Source organism: Schistocerca americana, chromosome 7, assembly GCF_021461395.2.
Source record: "Schistocerca americana isolate TAMUIC-IGC-003095 chromosome 7, iqSchAmer2.1, whole genome shotgun sequence".
NCBI classification, from domain to species: domain Eukaryota; kingdom Metazoa; phylum Arthropoda; class Insecta; order Orthoptera; family Acrididae; genus Schistocerca; species Schistocerca americana.
The window spans coordinates 454980346-454999632 of NC_060125.1; the positions used below are offsets into that span (position 1 = coordinate 454980346).

The 19287-nt window shown below is 41.2% G+C and overlaps 1 protein-coding gene across 1 annotated transcript in view; it reads right to left on the minus strand.

Annotated features, from left to right (window-relative positions):
* Positions 1-4199: 4199 nt before the first annotated feature.
* LOC124623001 (myrosinase 1-like) overlaps positions 4200-19287 on the minus strand; it is a 64968-nt gene continuing 49880 nt past the window's right edge. Inside the window, exons 9-11 of the mRNA XM_047148791.1 lie at positions 14139-14273; positions 11814-11920; positions 4200-4382 (exon numbers count right to left, since the gene is read on the minus strand). Coding sequence (XP_047004747.1) covers positions 4256-4382; positions 11814-11920; positions 14139-14273 — 369 coding nt within the window. The 3' untranslated portion in view covers positions 4200-4255. The remainder of the gene's footprint in view (positions 4383-11813; positions 11921-14138; positions 14274-19287) is intronic.

Here is a 19287-nt window from a genome sequence, read left to right on the forward strand (position 1 = left end):
AGCTTCAGAAGGCCGTATAGCTCGTCCACATACGCGTAACGTTAGATTGTGACGGTGGAATTTGGTGCATGTTTCGTGCATCTATATGAGTTTTACATTATGTTAGTTCGATCAGCCACTGCAAGATAGCACCACAGGTAAAAACGACAGGATACGAATATGGCAATGTAATGGGTACCACACAACATGGTGTCCGTAATACTGCGCAGTTCATTGGTTGTTGTTGTTGTTGTTGTTGTTGTGGTCTTCAGTCCTGAGACTGGTTTGATGCAGCCCTCCATGCAACTCTATCCTGCGTAAGCTTCTTCATCTCCCAGTACCTACTGCAACCTACATCCTTCTGAATCTGCTTAGTGTATTCATCTCTTGGTCTCTACGATTTTTACCCTCCACGCTGCCCTCCAATACTAAATTTGTGATCACTTGATGGCTCAGAACCTGTCTTACCAACCGATCCCTTCTTCTAGTCAAGTTGTGCCACAAACTTCTCTTCTCCCCAATCCTATTCAGTACTTCCTCATTAGTTATGTGATCTACCCATCTAATCTTCAGCATTCTTCTGTAGCACCACATTTCGAAAGCTTCTATTCTGTTCTTGTCCAAACTATTTATCGTCCATGTTTCACTTCCATACATGGCTACACTCCATACAATACTTTCAGAAACGACGTCCATGTTTCACTTCCATACATGGCTACACTCCATACAAATACTTTCAGAAACGACCTACTGACACTTAAATCTATACTCGACGTTAACAAATTTCTCTTCTTCAGAAATGCTTTCCTTGCCATTGCCAGTCCACATTTTATATCCTCTCTACTTCGACCATCATCAGTTATTTTGCTCCCCAAATAGCAAAACACCTTTACTACTTTAAGTGTCTCATTTCCTAATCTAATTCCTTCAGCATCACCCGACTTAATTCGACTACATTCCATTATCCTTGTTTTGCTTTTGTTGATGTTCATCTTATACCCTCCTTTCAAGACACTGTCCATTCCGTTCAACTGCTCTTCCAAGTCCTTTGCTGTCTCTGACAGAATTACAATGTCATCGGCGAACGTCAAAGTTTTTTTTCTTCTCCATGGATTTTAATACCTACTCAGAATTTTTCTTTTGTTTCCTTCACTGCTTGCTCAATATACAGATTGAATAACATCGGGGAGAGGCTACAACCCTGTCTCACTCCCTTTCCAACCACTGCTTCCCTTTCATGTCCCTCGACTCTTATAACTGCCATCTGGTTTCTGTACAAATTGTAAATAGCTTTTCGCTCCCTGTATTTTACCCCTGCCACCTTCAGAATTTGAAAGAGAGTATTCCAGTAAACATTGTCAAAAGCCTTCTCTAAGTCTACAAATGCTAGAAAAGTAGGTTTGCCTTTCCTTAATCTAGCTTCTTAGATAAGTCGTAGGGTCAGTATTGCCTCACGCGTTCCAACATTTCTACGGGATCCAAACTGATCTTCCCCGAGGTCGGATTCTACTAGTTTTTCCATTCGTCTGTAAAGAATTCGCGTTAGTATTTTGCAGCCATGACTTATTAAACTGATAGTTCGGTAATTTTCAGGTTGGTAAACCTGTCATTTTCCCAAGAGCTACATTTTTTCATTGTTACACAGTATTATGCCAGCCGTCCGTAGGCACCTGTTGCAGATACATTTCGTGGGAAATATCTTGGTGTTGCATTGAGGAACAGTTCAACAATGACGACATTAGCCGGCCGGAGTAGCCGAGAGGTTCTAGGCACAACAGTCTGGAACCGCGCGACCGCTACGGTCGCAGGTTCGAATCCTGCCTCGGGCATGGATGTGTGTGATGTCCTTAGGTTAGTTAGGTTTAAGTAGTTCTATGTTCTAGGGGACTGATGACCTCACAAGTTAAGTCCCATAGTGCTCAGAGCCATTTGAACCATTTGACGACATTAATTGCCCGTTTCCGGGAATGCGAATTAGTTACAGACAAGAAGGGAGTACCGAGAGACCGGCGATTTTGACGGACGCTAAACTGCCTGAGGTGAGGGATGCGATGCTGCGGTAGCCTTCAAACATTTGAGGAGAATATCTGTCGCGGGTCAGATTTCGTATGGTAGAGCACGGAAAGCAATGCAGAAGTTGAAATTTCGAGCATATTATGTTCACAGTGTGTAGGAATTGAAGGCACCGGATAAAGAAACGCGATTGTCGTATTGGAGTCCTACGTGATTTTGGGGATGGAATTTCACAACTGGACCGTGGTTCCTCACTGGTAAGGCGTGGTTCAGGTTAGTGGATACATGAATAGTTTATTTCTAGTTACTTCCAGGTACACCAGAGCGTTGATAATTGTCTCACATACAATGAAACAGTTCATCTCGAAGGCGAACTGTTTAGTGTTCGAATCATCTCGGAAGAATGATTGCCACCGCGTTCTGACGATTTAACGTCTCTGGACTTCCTCCTGCTGGACTGTCTTGAAGGGTCTGTAAAAACAAGTCACACATAGTGGCGGAAATAAAAATTAAGGTAGCTACGGAGGTTAACTACTTGAGCACCAAAGTACTCCGCAGAGCGGCATGTAACATCATAAAACATGTACGCGCATGCGTTACTGAGCAGAGCAACCATTTGTAGTATATGCTGTACACAATGTATGTAAGATTATGAAATAAAAATATATTATATATATATATATATATATATATATATATATATATATATATACTTTGGTACTTACGCTGTACGTGACTTTTCGAATACCTTGTAATTTTGAGTTATCTGAATGTCGAACAGCGTCTCTGCTTCACCTTATTATCAACTTACAGAAATACTGTTTTGGCTGATGAAACTTTTCTGTTTCATATAGCTTGGCTATGTAACAAATACAGTGACGTTAGTGTTTCGTAAATTTTACAAAGGATGATCTCAGTCATTTGTGTTCACATTGGAATGTTTTTATAGCGCTTGTGAAGCAATGGAATCACACGACAGTGGATAACATTCTGAGACAGGTCAAATAGTTCCATGGGTCTTCAGTATGGAGGATTTGTGAGCGATCTCATTTTTATCACTGGTGATGAAAATGAGAGTGACTAAGAAGAGAAGAAAAACCATCCTTACTTTCTTTATTCAGTATCTCCTATAAAGTTGGCATGTCTATCTTCATTTCTAATGATAAAGAGTGTCAGATGATGATACGCTCCAAAAAACAGAAATATAATCGCTGAGAATGTATTGGATAACATAAGGATGGCGCTTTAGAGAAGTTTTTGTATGTCCTTCCTTCTGATTGAATGTTTGAGGGACTTCGACCCCTAGAACTTGGAACTACTTAAACCTAACTAACCTAAGGACATCACACAACACCCAGTCATCACGAGGCAGAGAAAATCCCTGACCCCGCCGGGAATCGAACCCGGGAACCCGGGCGTGGGAAGCGAGAACGCCACCGCACGACCACGAGCTGCGGACACACTGTATAGAAACCAGTTCGCAGATGTTGGCCACTGATGGAATCGTGTGTAGAATTGTATTTAACCCAACCATCAGTGTCAATTAAGGTTTGAACATGGTGTACCGAATCACCGAAACTGCTAGCCATATAACAAGTAACACCGCAAGAACTATTGTAGGTGTTCCATTTTATTACACTTTAGAAAGGAAGTATACTGGCACGCAATATATTTTATACAGTGGCTGCTATCCTGAGAGAGCGACAGCTCTGTTAACTATCACTGATTCACGCGAGATATCCAAATAACAGACAAGAAGTTGAGTAAGATATCAGTAACATATAACTGTGATGTTCACATGACAGCTCATGTTCATTTCGTGGAACCTGCTAATGCTGTGTCTGATATTTCAGCCTCTGAAAAGCACCGCAAAGATGCTGACGTTTTATGAAAGACACAAACATGTCCCAAAGTAAATCACAGATAGAAAAATGAGAGGGAACCACAAATAACCAAGTAAAATTTTGTTGGTTGGGTTGCAAATTAAAACGCCGGTGTACAAGAAAGTATTTTCTTCTTTTTTGTCTGGAAAATGTATAAGGATAACATTTCGTCTTCAGATGTTGGTGGTATCATTGTTTTATCGACGAAAAAGAGATTACTCAGGAACGCAGTGACGAGGTAAGGTAGTGCTGCCGATAGTAGTCCTTTTTATTATAGGAACCACGCTGTTAACTGTATGTGTCATTATTTAATTGTAGAAGCACTTAATACTTAGAACATTTATTTGGAAATTTTTCATGGTTAATTTACATCGAGACAATTACTGGAAGTATTCTTCTGGTACACTCATATTCCTGTAGATGCCAGCAAGAAAGCTTGCCGAGGCCTTTGGCGTCCTTGTCCTCTCAGTACTGTTGAAATCCACGTGGTAGATACCGAATTTCACACTGCAAACAAGAACAGAAGCATATCAAACATCAACAGTTATTTCTTATGTTATTGACCAGTAGCACACAACAGTAGTGCAAAACCACGTACCACACACACACTAGCACACACACACACACACACACACACACACACACACACACACACGGACACAGTATCAATAGTCGGATTACTTGAGTCTATATTTCTCAAAACGACAACATGATAGTACAAAAGTGAAGTCATGGACGAAATACTATTCGCTATCCAGCAGGAAAAAAATTTGGCATTGTAGTTACGAATAAATTCGGCCTGATGGTTCAGGTGAAGGCAGTTTGAAAGGTTATATTCTGTGTAGGAAGAAAAGCAGGTAAGACGACGTTTAAGGCTTCGACGATATTGTAACGTCAAAGAAAGACCACTAGATGCTAACTAGGAGAATGGCTGAAGGAACCAAACATTTTTGTGGTAAAAAAGCCATTCCGAAACTTTCGTTATTTAGTTACGTCTTCCATGGACTATTTACACAATAAATCGTAATAATGTTGAACGAGTCATTTTACATTCACATCGCAAATTAAACCTTTCAAACCAGAATTATTTCTGGTGGGAAGCAAATTACTCTTTATGTGGTAATGGTCTTAGGTGATTTTTTAATGATTTTAGGTGCAATATTTATACAAAAATTTGTTTTCAAAATATAATTTGTAACTTGGCTTCATTCTATGGACTAAATTAACTAATTACTAAATGTTCTTTATTGTAATAAATTATGAAATTATTTTTCAATTATTATCATCCAAAAGAACAATAACAATAGTCAATTATACTGTGAAATATAGCAAACTAATCACATTCGTGTTTTCTGGTGGTCACGAGTGGCTGCACACTGCCACATTTACTAGCTTATATTTTCATACTCATGACCAACAGCTGGCAGCACCTGCACATGATGGAAATGGTGAACATTCACAAATGTATACCTCAAGTTCCCAAAGGCAAAAAGGGAAAAATACTTCTGTTGCAGCTAAGACATATTAAAAGTTAATGTACACAAGTGCAGCAAAAGGGTCTCAAAGGGTTAATTTGCAACTGTGGCTACATGCAAAACATTTATAAGGTTTTTCTTTCTTTTGTTTTCCGTGGATTCATGAAGGTAAATTCCGTCTTTGCAACTAAATGGGAGGCAGTTTGCTTTTGCGATATGCGTTTCACCTCTTTCATTTATGAAGCAGTTTTTATATACATACAAAAACTAAAAGCATTATGTAGTAGTTAAAAGTAAGTTATATATTACGTTTTCTCTTGATTTTTAGGTTAGAAAAAACTTTTGAACAACAAGTTTCATGGAATAAAGACATCGTTTAGTTACTGATTTTTTTTAAAAGACGCAGATGTAATTTTTTATTTAGTGGAACAGTCCTAAACCCCTAAAGATGTTTATTTATTTGCTGCTGACTGGTTTCGACCACTGTTCTGGTATTCATGAGACAGCTTACTACTGGGGAGTCTGCTGAAGCTGGCGAGGACAGGGCGCCAGTTTAGGAAGTGCGGTTGGGACTGTTTTATTATGGAAAGAAATTTAACATTCCAATAGAATCAAGACAAACTGTTTCAAAAAATTTTAAATACAGGTGTATATTTTACACATTACAACAACAGAAATTCTTCTACGGGATAGAAGGAGCTGTCAAGCAGAATTTTTTACACTTTGTTTACAAATTTTACTTTGCTGTCTATCAGACATTTTGTATCGTTGGGTAAGTTTTGAAAAATGTTAGTTGCCGCATTGTGCATCCCTTTTTGTGCTAAAGATAACCTTAATGATGTGGGGGTAATGAACGTCATTTTTCTTTCTGGTACTGTAGTTATGTACATCATTGTTCCTTTTGAGCTAGAGTGGAAAGTGATTTAGAGAAATCGCGGAGAATATAAAATTCTTGTTCACGACATCGTAAGTCTAGCAGTTCCGACCACAGACACAAGTAATACCTCATAAAAAAACAGGGATAGTCATTCCATTGTCTCTTATCACCCTCCCACACTGGTATCAAGATACAGTTTTCACCAGCTCTCATCCCATTTGTATGTGTCGCAATCGTCACGAAAGACAATGTACCTCCTGCGTCCCTATTTTCCAAGCCATATAATGAACATTTGTGGACCATATGGTGGAACGTTTCTTTGTGCTAAAATATAGCCTCACAAGCACGTTGATGGGAGGACAAAAACTGATGTTCCGAGCTCTTCAGTTCGATGCTGTAGGGAACACAGGCAAATATCATGATGCGACATTTCAGAACATACCCAAACGAAGTCCTGACATTCGTCTAGTGCGAAAATACACTCCTGGAAATGGAAAAAAGAACACATTGACACCGGTGTGTCAGACCCACCATACTTGCTCCGGACACTGCGAGGGGGCTGTACAAGCAATGATCACACGCACGGCACAGCGGACACACCAGGAACCGCGGTGTTGGCCGTCGAATGGCGCTAGCTGCGCAGCATTTGTGCACCGCCGCCGTCAGTGTCAGCCAGTTTGCCGTGGCATACGGAGCTCCATCGCAGTCTTTAACACTGGTAGCATGCCACGACAGCGTGGACGTGACCGTATGTGCAGTTGACGGACTTTGAGCGAGGGCGTATAGTGGGCATGCGGGAGGCCGGGTGGACGTACCGCCGAATTGCTCAACACGTGGGGCGTGAGGTCTCCACAGTACATCGATGTTGTCGCCAGTGGTCGGCGGAAGGTGCACGTGCCCGTCGACCTGGGACCGGACCGCAGCGACGCATGGATGCACGCCAAGACCGTAGGATCCTACGCAGTGCCGTAGGGGACCGCACCGCCACTTCCCAGCAAATTAGGGACACTGTTGCTCCTGGGGTATCGGCGAGGACCATTCGCAACCGTCTCCATGAAGCTGGGCTACGGTCCCGCACACCGTTAGGCCGTCATCCGCTCACGCCCCAACATCGTCCAGCCCGCCTCCAGTGGTGTCGCGACAGGCGTGAATGGAGGGACGAATGGAGACGTGTCGTCTTCAGCGATGAGAGTCGCTTCTGCCTTGGTGCCAATGATGGTCGTATGCGTGTTTGGCGCCGTGCAGGTGAGCGCCACAATCAGGACTGCATACGACCGAGGCACCCAGGGCCAACACCCGGCATCATGGTGTGGGGAGCGATCTCCTACACTGGCCGTACACCACTGGTGATCGTCGAGGGGACACTGAATAGTGCACGGTACATCCAATCCGTCATCGAACCCATCGTTCTACCATTCCTATACCGGCAAGGGAACTTGCTGTTCCAACAGGACAATGCACGTCCGCATGTATCCCGTGCCACCCAGCGTGCTCTAGAAGGTGTAAGTCAACTACCCTGGCCAGCAAGATCTCCGGATCTGTCCCCCATTGAGCATGTTTGGGACTGGATGAAGCGTCGTCTCACGCGGTCTGCACGTCCAGCACGAACGCTGGTCCAACTGAGGCGCCAGGTGGAAATGGCATGGCAAGCCGTTCCACAGGACTACATCCAGCATCTCTACGATCGTCTCCATGGGAGAATAGCAGCCTGCATTGCTGCGAAAGGTGGATATACACTGTACTAGTGCCGACATTGTGCATGCTCTGTTGCCTGTGTCTATGTGCCTGTGGTTCTGTCAGTGTGATCATGTGATGTATCTGACCCCAGGAATGTGTCAATAAAGTTTCCCCTTCCTGGGACAATGAATTCACGGTGTTCTTATTTCAATTTCCAGGAGTGTACGTTAATACAACGCATTAACTTATTCATTGACGGTAACTATGGCTAAATCATGACTGATAATGTGATCACTTGCAACTGTCTGTCTTCACATGCCCAAAGAACTATTAGTCCGGTAGTTACGATTTGCATTGCAGCAGAGACTATTATGTGGTGCACGAAAACCGGCGAACTGGAATTTTCGAACTGTATCTCTGCAGAAATCACAGAAGTTGGAGCAGAAAAGGCAATTTTTACCTTTTGCGTGAGTTCCTTTAAGCGTTTCCTTACTGCAAGATAAAGTCTACGAATTTATAAAATGGGCTTATCGCTAGTCAGTGAGTGAACCGTTTCTCTTCACAGATAGTAGGTAAGTGACCCACAGTGATTTCGCATCACCGCAATTTAGCGGAAATTATCTAAGAAACATAGTAATAGCTCTATGATTCGATGTAACTAACTTTTAAAGCCGATTTTTTATTTGACACTGCCTCGTAATATATCTGTAATGCAATAATACAAGCTTTAATCGTGCACTGTGTTACCAACTTCACTCTGAGGTAGTATCCTGAACTACCCATGAACAGATATTTACACCGTTTGCAGTGTTTATTTTGAAGTAAAGTGAAGAGAAAGACACTTCATTAAATCCTTCGTATAGAACAGTTTATTACAGCAAGAATTGGCGCAAATGGAGATTGTTTCAAAACGGAGTGCAGAGGAAATATTAACCTACACAACTCTTGAACCCCAAAGAATCATTAGTGGACGATGCGGCGATAAATGTAGGCTGGATGTAAACAATAATTATCAAGTCTACTCTTTTCACTTACAATGGCATCTGGAACCAAGAGTTTACAACAGAGGAGCAACTGCTCCCCTCATGCATTTTATTAGAGAAAACGTTACAGGTGGCTTCAAAATAGCATCGCGCTTAATCGAACTGGAAGTCAAATTATGCTGATTTCTTTAGGGTGGTTGGGGTTTTCAGTGGAAACTATTTCTGTTTAAAGGTAAAAAAATCACCTTTATTTTCTGAGCAATATGAGAAAAAATCAAAAAAATGTGTAATCGTATTACTTGCTGCATTTGCCGCATACGATTTCTCCCTCCATCTTGTTACACTCTGGTATGGACCATCTTTATCGTATACTACACAGTTTATTCCTCTGGTAACTTTTCCCACATGCTGGACAGTTTAACACGAGTCTGACTTCAACAAGATTATTTTTAACTCTTCTCTAAATTTCCGCTCTCAGCCTCACACACTACCTCTCAATCTCGGACGTTCCACACTCATTTCATTACTCGTATACATGATTTCATTTCCAGGAAAAAATGCTTCTCGTTTCATTCCTTAAACCTCTTTTTCTTAGAATTATTTTCCAGCTTATGTATCTCAGAGACGATTATGAGCTCCCATTTTCCCGTACACTCTAAAATTTCATCCCAAAACTCAGTCTTACTTGATTATAATCTGAATTCATGCCTGTACCAGAGAATTCTTCTTTAGTCAGTATTTCATTCCTAGCTGTTTGACTAGCAGAACTATTAATGTGACAACTTCGCAAGTCACCCGCCTATTTGCAACAGTATTATTTTCTTTGGTGATTTTGCTAGAGGGTGTTTGCTACCGCCTGGTGAAACCAATCACTGAATTAAATAAACACTTCTTGGTTGTAACCCTTCTTCAAGATATTCTGTTTAATTAGGACGGCAATATGTACAGTCATACACACAGGTTGCCATCACACATGGATAAGAGTGAGGAAAAGACTTCATCCACTGGTAAAGCATCCGTAATCAGTTACCCACCTTCACATTCACAACAATGCAAACATCTGTACCATCATTTAATCTTGGGGACCACTTAGACTAGTCTAACAGGGGACACCAAGAATGTGCAAAGAGAAAGTATGAGACCAATTAGAATAGTTAAGAGTGTGATGTCAAGCGTATGAAAAGAGAATGTATGGGATCATTTACACTAGCCTAGCAGGGAGTACTGTGTGCACGCAAAAGATGTGGGCGCCAATGGTTACAGGCTTGTTGGAATGGAAATAGCATGTAAGAGAGTTGTTGAAGGACCTTCATGGCAAGCAGCCGTGTAAAGTCGCTGATATGAAAGAAGAACCTGTGTAATAACACTCATCAAAAGTCTGTCAGGTAGAAACTATGAATATTATTCGGCTCTCTGCGTATCAGCCCTATAGAGACCGTGCTGATGACATGAGGCAAACAGTCATTATTTGGTCATTCGATTCTTGAATGGAACGGGAAGGCACGTTAATGGCACGATGAAAAGTACAAACAGCACCAATCTTCAGTTTCGCTAAGTACAGCTGTAGAGGAAGATGTGAAAGACAAAATAGTCATGTTGCGATATTTAGAAGTTTCATATGCTGTGTATACACTAATTTTAACTGTCCAGATGTTTTCCTTCCCTTTAGTCTCCTCATGGCAGTAATCAGTGAGGTCTCTTCCAATACTCTCTTACCTCCAGGGTAACAGACCAGGCTCTCCTCTTATAACCATTATCTGAAAAAGCTACTGACAGGATCTTGGAGGCTTATTCTGTAAGTAACTTCGGACCACTGTATCGAACCATGTGTTAGCCAAACATAAGGTATGGCTCGAGTCGAGCTTGTGAGTTATAACTTAAGTAGCAAAAAAACCCAAATAACCGCCCTCAGCAACGAAGCACGTAAAATAGGAAAGGGAGAAACAAAAGGCTTGTAGGCTTTTTACGTCTACCTTCAGTATATTAACCCTTTCGCTATGGTGAACTTCTGTAGAAGTCGGGAGTGAATGTGCCGCCCAGCCGGTAGACTGCTGTAGCAGTTCCGCCTCGTGTAACATTTCTCCGCTTCACTACGCTCGACTTGAGTGGAAGTTTGACATATGCACCACCTAGCGCTTTGTTCGAAGTCTGTAGTTAACAACAGAGTCACTTGACAGCAGCTGCATTCAGTTTCAAAGCGTTGGTTTCGCTTGAGTAGTACTGCTCATTTCGCGCCTTGTTTCTAATCTGAAGTGTCGTGTTGTTAACGTCAGTTAATTCCTACTAGAAGTGATATGTCAGATACGCTCTTTCTCTCGAACTGGGTAGTGACTGTGAAGATGGAAGCGAATCATCGTCCGAATCTGAAGATGAACATGAAACACCTATTGTAGCTACTTTTGCAGGACGTACACGTGGTACTCCAGCTATTCCATTGACATCCCCAGACTTGGATTTGTGCACAGACTCGACACACAATATCAAATATATGTGTGATTTGTGTAAATATTTTCCCGAATAAATACATAGTGTAAAGTCCAATAATTGAGATAACACTACGAGTGTGAAAGCAGAACAGAATAACACCGCGGGGAGCGCGAAAACTCGCCGTACTGCGGGCACGGTAGGGTGGGTCTGGCTCTCGTCTACAGCGCACGGAGCAACAATCACGGCGCCGGCATCAAAGGGTTAACAATAGTGTGTCTCTAGTTGGTGACGATATCGGTAGAAATCGGTAGTTTAATACATTACAAACGTGTAACGTGTCTGTGAAAGCAAGAACTAAGGAGGTGTCATAAAGGACTTCGTAGCCTGATTGTTGGTGGTATGGAAAGACACTAATGTTTCATAAATCGATAGAAAATCAACTGAACTTAGAGAACTAATATGTCTCTAAATCATACCATACGATACAACGTCGACTTACCTGAAACCAGAATTCCATTCCAAGTTGTCCAGAAGGCTCCACGCTGTATATCCGATTACATTGACCCCATCTTCGTTAATAGCTTTCAGCATTTCTGCCAGGTATTGCTGAAATAGAGTATGATATTATGTAAAGTGCATTAAATGGTATCAAACTAATGACGTTAACCTTAAAACTAATTTGTTCTATGTAACGCAACCAGTAAAATAAATTGCTGAATCTATTCTGACGCGCCAGATAAAAATAATACGCATATTCTCTCAAAATTACAATCGTACTTCCAGGAAGGTTAAAACTCTAGGAGAGATGTGTTGGCAGAACATATGTTGTGCAGGCACTTCATGTGACGTTCCTGGAAAGCTCTGAGCAGTTGCCTACGAAATGAAAAAAAAAATCCAAGTTTGAGACTGGATCTGGTGCAGTGTTTCAATGTGCCAGGATGTTTCAGCTTCCACTATCAGTTGGCGATTATACAGCCTGCTGGTGTTCAAGTCATGGGGCATCTATCATCTTCTCGACACAGAATCTCGGGAACTAGCACAGAAAGAAGTCAATATTTCACTCTTGTCTTCCAAAGAGAGACGCAGCTACTTGTCAGGCAGTGTGAGAATGAGTGGCAAATCGCCATGGGGAAAACATTCTTATAGTGTAGACGTGGCTCGTTCACGATACGACGGGGCCAGAGCAACAGTACTGTTCTGGAAATATAGACTTCTAGTTGTTCGGACATTCAGTTCAGCGCTCATGATCAGTAATTTAGAACTTTATTACAACTACATAAATTAAGTAAGACACAAAAATTAAATATCATGTGAGCACTGTGGACACCAGTATTCTCCCAGGAAGCATCATGATAGCACTGTGTACATCTCCTCTAGCCTTGATAGCGGCCTCAATTCAGCGAGAAACGTTTCTTCAGGCATGACGTGCAGTAGAAGATACTCATAGACGATTAGAGCCTGTAGACGTGCCATGTTGTGGAAACGTTGACTGTCAGTTAATCAGCTGTTCCAAGTAGCTCCCGATAGACTTTGTGGCATTAAGATGGAGGGCCAGTTGAGGTTCAATAGGATGCCGCAGTGAACGTCAAACAAGAAATGTGTATTTAAAGCCCTATGAACACTGTTTTCTCATCTTGGAAGACAAAAGTGTCTGAAGCACACTTGTAACAGACATGTAAAAAATAGGGCAGTAGTTGGTGACTGAGAACAAATAAACATCCTAGTTCATGTTTACTGCAATCTGAATGAGAGGACTCAAATAATGGTACAAAGGCCAGTCCCAAAACATCACAGAGCAAACATCTCTCTGGAAGAATACCTTGAACACACCATGCGTTAAATGCCTCTTTGGGCTGTCAGGGCACTTGGCACTTTGCATCATTTAAAAGACGTTAAGTCACTACTCATTGGATCACAATGGATGCCTCCAGGCAGTCACTGTCCTGTTTCTGTTTTGGTGGGCCCATTGAAGAGATGTAGCCTTATGTGCCACGGTGAGCAACGCATTTCCCCAGGCATTCTTTGCACTTTTTCATGATGAGTAGTGGATAGCACTTCGGGTTCATCATAATTTCCCAGTATTTCACTTTCGACTAATTTCAGGGAGCATTGACATTTTTTGGGATTTCTGCGACTACCTGTATGTAGTAATTTCCTCAGAGACATGTGAAAGACAGTAATATAATGCATGAGGACGATGTAAGAATTGTTAACAAGACTGTCAGTGAAACACAGTATATATCTTACAGCGTATGGTACTTGTGTTGGATGAGCCTTTCTGGCACTATCCAAACGCACAGCAATTATCTGAACCTATAGATGTGCGTAATACTGATCCCACACTTATAAGGAATACTCAGGATTCAGTCAAGCAGGAGTTCTGTAAGCTAATTGCTGCAAGTAAGTTCTCCTTCAATTCTATCTCTGTTCCACCAACATGAGCCTTATGCCAAATTTAGAGACTGTGCCCCAAGAAAAGCATCTATAGTAAGGAATAAAACTACAAAAAATTCGCCGAAAACTTGCGCTGCAGGCACACAAAATCTAAAAACTTTTGATTCCAAACTTAAAAACTCTTTTTCGTAAACGCTCGTTTCATTTTCGTCTGCTGTAATGGCAGGGTTGGACAGACTGCCTCGTGCTCATAGAAGTTTATAGATTACATCTCGACAGAATCATAAATCGCAATTTAAAAAAATCTTATTCCGTGCACAATACGAGAAAATATGATGGAAGAGCGACTGCCTTCCACAATTGTTCCATTGTACATTGATAACGGTACAGACAGACAACTGAGCGTTTGCTGTAAATACAATTCACTTACGCCATAGTAGCTGATACGCTCTTGATCATCCAGGTCTCCATAGTCAGCGTAACCATTCTCTGTAACGATGATTGGGTAGTTCGGGTACCTTGTAGACGCCCAGTCCAAAACTCGGCGGAAACCCCATGGCACAACCTAGAAACAGAGACATCAAACGAGCAGCATTAGATAAATCAAAGTGGGCTGTAATTTTTTTTTTTTTTTTGGTTGCACCAAACAGTGTTAAGCTGGTATTGTGACTGATGGTAACAAGGAGTAATTTAGGTGCTTATTTGGAAAGATTTGGTTAATAAGAATGTCAGCATCTTACTTAACAAATAATTAGCGTTTCATGGTAAGTGTTACGGTTCGGAAAAGATGTCCCATTCATGAATGAGACAGGAAATAAGAGAACGAGGGGCGTAGTGCAATATCCTGACAACTGGCAGCTTGCCTTGAGCTTACATTATTTGTAATTACAAACCTGTGTTCGCTAAATGCTCTCATAAGTTATGTCGCAAAATTGAAAAGTTCTACGAATTGTTTGGCACTGGAGTATTCAGCGGTCTCTTCTAACAATTTCTTCATAAATTATAAATATCAATATAGTTACTACAGTTTTCTGCACATATTACCATCAGTTCGGTATTGTCATGTAACTTTCGATATGAATGCATGTTTACACTTTGTATTAAGACATGTACGCACCAAGAAATGTTTTCATAGGCAGACATTTGAAGCAGTGTGTGTGTGTGTGTGTGTGTGTGTGTGTGTGTGTCTTACGACAGGTACTTCGCTTTTTTGAACATTCGTTTTGTTTTTTGTATTTTCTCCTCATAATATTTATTATATAACGTAGGGAACATTAGACCATAAAATGCGCAAAATAAGTACGCCAGTTTCTAATTCACTTCACGCCACAGTTCGAAATTCGACATTTGTTCAGAAACTTTCACCATGGAGAACTTAGAGAGCATTTCCTAATGCTACCGAAAAATAATTTGTTAAAAGAGAGATTCGGTACTACGCTCAAGTCTAGCGCAAAGCCTAAAAAAACGGTGCCCCGATCCTTCGTTCTGCTAAAATAATAAAAGCGACTTCTGAGAAGTGTTACTTTCTGATAAGCAATCGAAATGGCCTTGCATTTACTTCTGGGAAGCTTTAAGCCAGATTCATTCTGGGTAAACCGTGCAAATAGTTAAGGTGCAAAAATCAACGGTACTTCAAATTGAATTCTGTTGGTACTAACGACGTAATGGCGCACAAAATCTGCAGATCGCTTCTGGGGAAACCTTGGGGCCCTACCACACTGGGACACAACGGCAGCTGTGCTGGCAGCGCTCCGGTCTGCCGGTACGCCTGCTAGCACAGTCCGTTCTCAGTACCCAAATGGACGCTACTATGAAACACATCTCATCTACTGAACAGGCGCCCATAGCTGTTATAGTACGCAGTTTAGATCCCACTTTTACTGGCCTTTTTTCTTGTTTTCGCCCATACTGCCACCTCCAAGGCTGTCGTAGCCAAAGATCTTGCTGTAGAAGAGAAATATTTCACAGTATCGAAGATGAACAGTTGCGCATAGCTCTTAAGGTATGCATTTTAGAGCCCACGTTTTCTAGATATTTTTGTTTTGTTTTCATCTATACTAGCACCTCTGTAAGTTGCCTACGCAACGATCTTGTCAAGAATAGTACTGGTAGAAATTTTCCACAGTCACAGGTATTCGAAAGATTTTCGATTAAAACTTTCGAATCAGTCGTTTCCGGACCAGGCTCGCTTACGTCAAATTGATATATTTACCCTTATCTATCATGTGTAAGAGTTTGTAACATGGAATCACACTGTGTGCATAAAAGAGATTTGTGAATTTTTATTTGAAAAGTAATTAATTATGAAATTAAATTTAATATCGCAAACATATGCTTGGAACAATAAGTAAGAAACCAGCCTTATCTATTTACATTTTTATCTCTTAATTCAATTTCATCTGAGGTCTTAGATCCATTAGCATCAATTGCTGCAGCAAGGGATGCAGCTGTGCTATTTCGGTCTGGAAGTAGCTTTTAAGGAAAACTTTCATATGCCGGATGGTAATGTTGTTTATCTGTGTTTTAAAATTCTTGTGGTTGGAGTGGATCATCAGGAACAAGCTGTGAGGACACTGAAGATCGACAATTTCCACTATCTCCAACCACACAGTGCTTTACTGTATATAGTTTGAATGTGATTGTAAAGTGAAACGGCGTGTTCTTTGGAATGAACTGCATTTACGACGCTCATGTTTCCCAACACAATTTTCTTCTGTTCACATTTTGAACAGTCCTGAAATGGAGTTATCCAGATTGCTGGTCTCATTTGAATCTTGTAGATAAATGATTCCTTGTCTAAACTGTCCATAGCGCACACTTTGAAGTGGAAGAAAACTACGTAAGGGTGAGTGGCAGGTAGCACAATGCAGCTCTCCTTATGTGCAGATGTGGGACGGCCATAAGCTGCAGTGGTTTGTTTTCACAGACCTCTCGTGGTAAACTCAAGGAACAAAGTTCTTTTAGCAGTGCTGCCATACTCAGATAGATGCCAGCTACGGGAAGATCCATTGAGCCCCATGAGCCTCAGCTAGCAGAGCCGCTTTGGTACCCCAGTGTGGTAATTCCCTATCATCATACCAAAGTCACGTGACCTAGGAGGCAATATAGAGTGAGACCGCAAAGTCCGTGTAAGGTTGGCAGTACATTCATGTCGTTGTATAAGCCGGGGGCCACGAATCACTACTAGTGGCTGCAGTTGTGTTGGTTGATTGGATTCAACATTTTACTGTTAAAACATTGAAATTAATTAATTATGTTAATTACATTTAAACACTGTACTCACTAATATCACATTAGGTTCTGGAAATGTTTTCCTCTTAGTTGAAGGCATAGTTCAACAAGTTTACATCTATTTGCGAACACCTTTACCAAAGTGTCACGTGTAATCAGTTTGCAGTCAATAAATTATCACTGTCTTCAGTTCATCTATTGCCTTTGGGTTACTTTGACATAAAAATGTTTTAGTTATACCCGAAAGGAAATAGTCGGTCGGAGTCAGATTCTGCGAGCGCGCAGACAAGAGACCTTCCGTAGTTACAATCTCTCCAAAGATTTCATCTAAAAGTCATAGCGGCTGGTGTGTCATATGAGCGGTAGCGTTGTCTTATTGGAAAAAAGGAATGATTGATACCTTTTTCATTCAGCAGGACAATAAGGAAATAAATTATCTTGGAACAATAGACATCCGAAGTGACGGTTGTATCGAAAAAGATTGGCCCTATAATTCACGTTCGTGTATCGCAACCCACACTCTGATTTTCTCGGCGTATAATGACATTTCCCTTAAGGCATGTGGATTTTCTCATTACCGAGTTCGTTAAATTAATGTAGCGAGACTAGTGAAACCAAGCGCCATTTGTGAAAATGGTTCGATCTAAAACAGCAGTTCCATGTCGGTTAACAATCGTTGAAACCATGCGTAATACGTGATTCGTTTCACATGGTCCACACACTGTAATTCTTGCTCACTACTAATTTCATACAGATACATCTCCAATTCTTTGGTTACAGCCTTCTGCTTGTCGTACGAAAGATTTTAGCTTGTTGGGATAACCTCCTCACAGATTTTGTTGGACTCCGTAACATGATGTCCGAAATGTCGTCAAGCTTTCGTTCTGTTGAAATTGTGGGCCTACAAATTCATGGTTCGTCATGAGCTGAACGTGTTGTCTGAAATTTGCGAATGAAATCATGTACTGTATCACTATGTGATTACCACGAAGCAGGAGAACGCAATCTAATCTGCAGCCGCATATGGTCCGAAAAGTTTCCACCTGCACAGAAAATCTCTTCCACTAATACCACTTTCTCTGTAATGGTAAGCATTCTCACTACACTCAGGTTATGCAAGAACTAGACAATAACACAAGTAACAGGCGCAACGCACAACGCACACATAACAATAGAACACTCTGCCACTGCAGGCTCGCGGAAGACGAGCAGTGAGACTTGGATGTGTTGACACCCTCACACACTGAACTAGACGAGACAAGCGAGGCTTCCTGTTGCGAAGAGACTTTGCGGACGCACAGTATATTGCCACAAAAACCCTGTTCTGTGCATATTAACTCCAGAGGCTTACTTCATTTATGGATTTATAGTAATTATATAACAGCACTTCCTGATTTTAAGAGTCTCTATGAGGCAACTCCTCAGCGTGAGATGTTTTGTTAGCGATTTTGATTACTGAAATAAAGTGAGAATATTAGAGATGAATAGTGCTAATGAATTAAGATTTTTTTTTACTATGGAGAAATAGAAGGAACTGAGTGAAACACTTAATATTGAGCACAGGAAAGTCTGATTTTTCTTCTGGTCAGAATGTTTTTTCGCGAAAATCTAGAACATAGTTTCATTCATAACAAACGATCTGCGATCTGATCATATAGAAGTCTTAAAATAATATCTGTGATGCATTTGTGAGATATGAAGAGCTCTTAAAATGATATAAAGCTACAAAGGACGCAAACCTTGAAAATTAGGAAAGCGCCGAGTTTCACATGCGAAAAATGACAAAAGTAAATCATTATATTGGGAAACGTTGTAATTAACAAAGGACGTGGATGGTTCAAGAACTGACATTTGTTGCAATGGAAAACATACTGATCAAATGTCCAGATGACAGAATGGTTGTAGAACTCGAACACAGCGAACAGTTTGTAGCTAGCGGCTCAAACAGGCTCATTCTATATAATTCAGACCAAGAAACGTAGACGTGTCGAAGCAATGTTCGTAATCTAGATAAAGTCATATATATTTGAGAAAAAGAGAACAACAATTAATTAATGCTTTTACCAGTGGGAGCACTGAGGAAATTGCTTATCAGAACAGTGTCTATAATGTTAAAGACAGTTCCTAACTGTGTGAAAAGGGTGCCTACAAATTTAAACAATGTAATACTGTTACTACACTTGGGCGTGCGAACACATACACACACACACACACACACACACACACACACACACACACGCACGCACACGCGTCCACGTGCATGTTTTACACAATACATGCAAGAAAACATTTCCTTATAGCAGCTACCCACGCCAAGGAATAATCTGGCAAAGGAGCCCAACAAGACC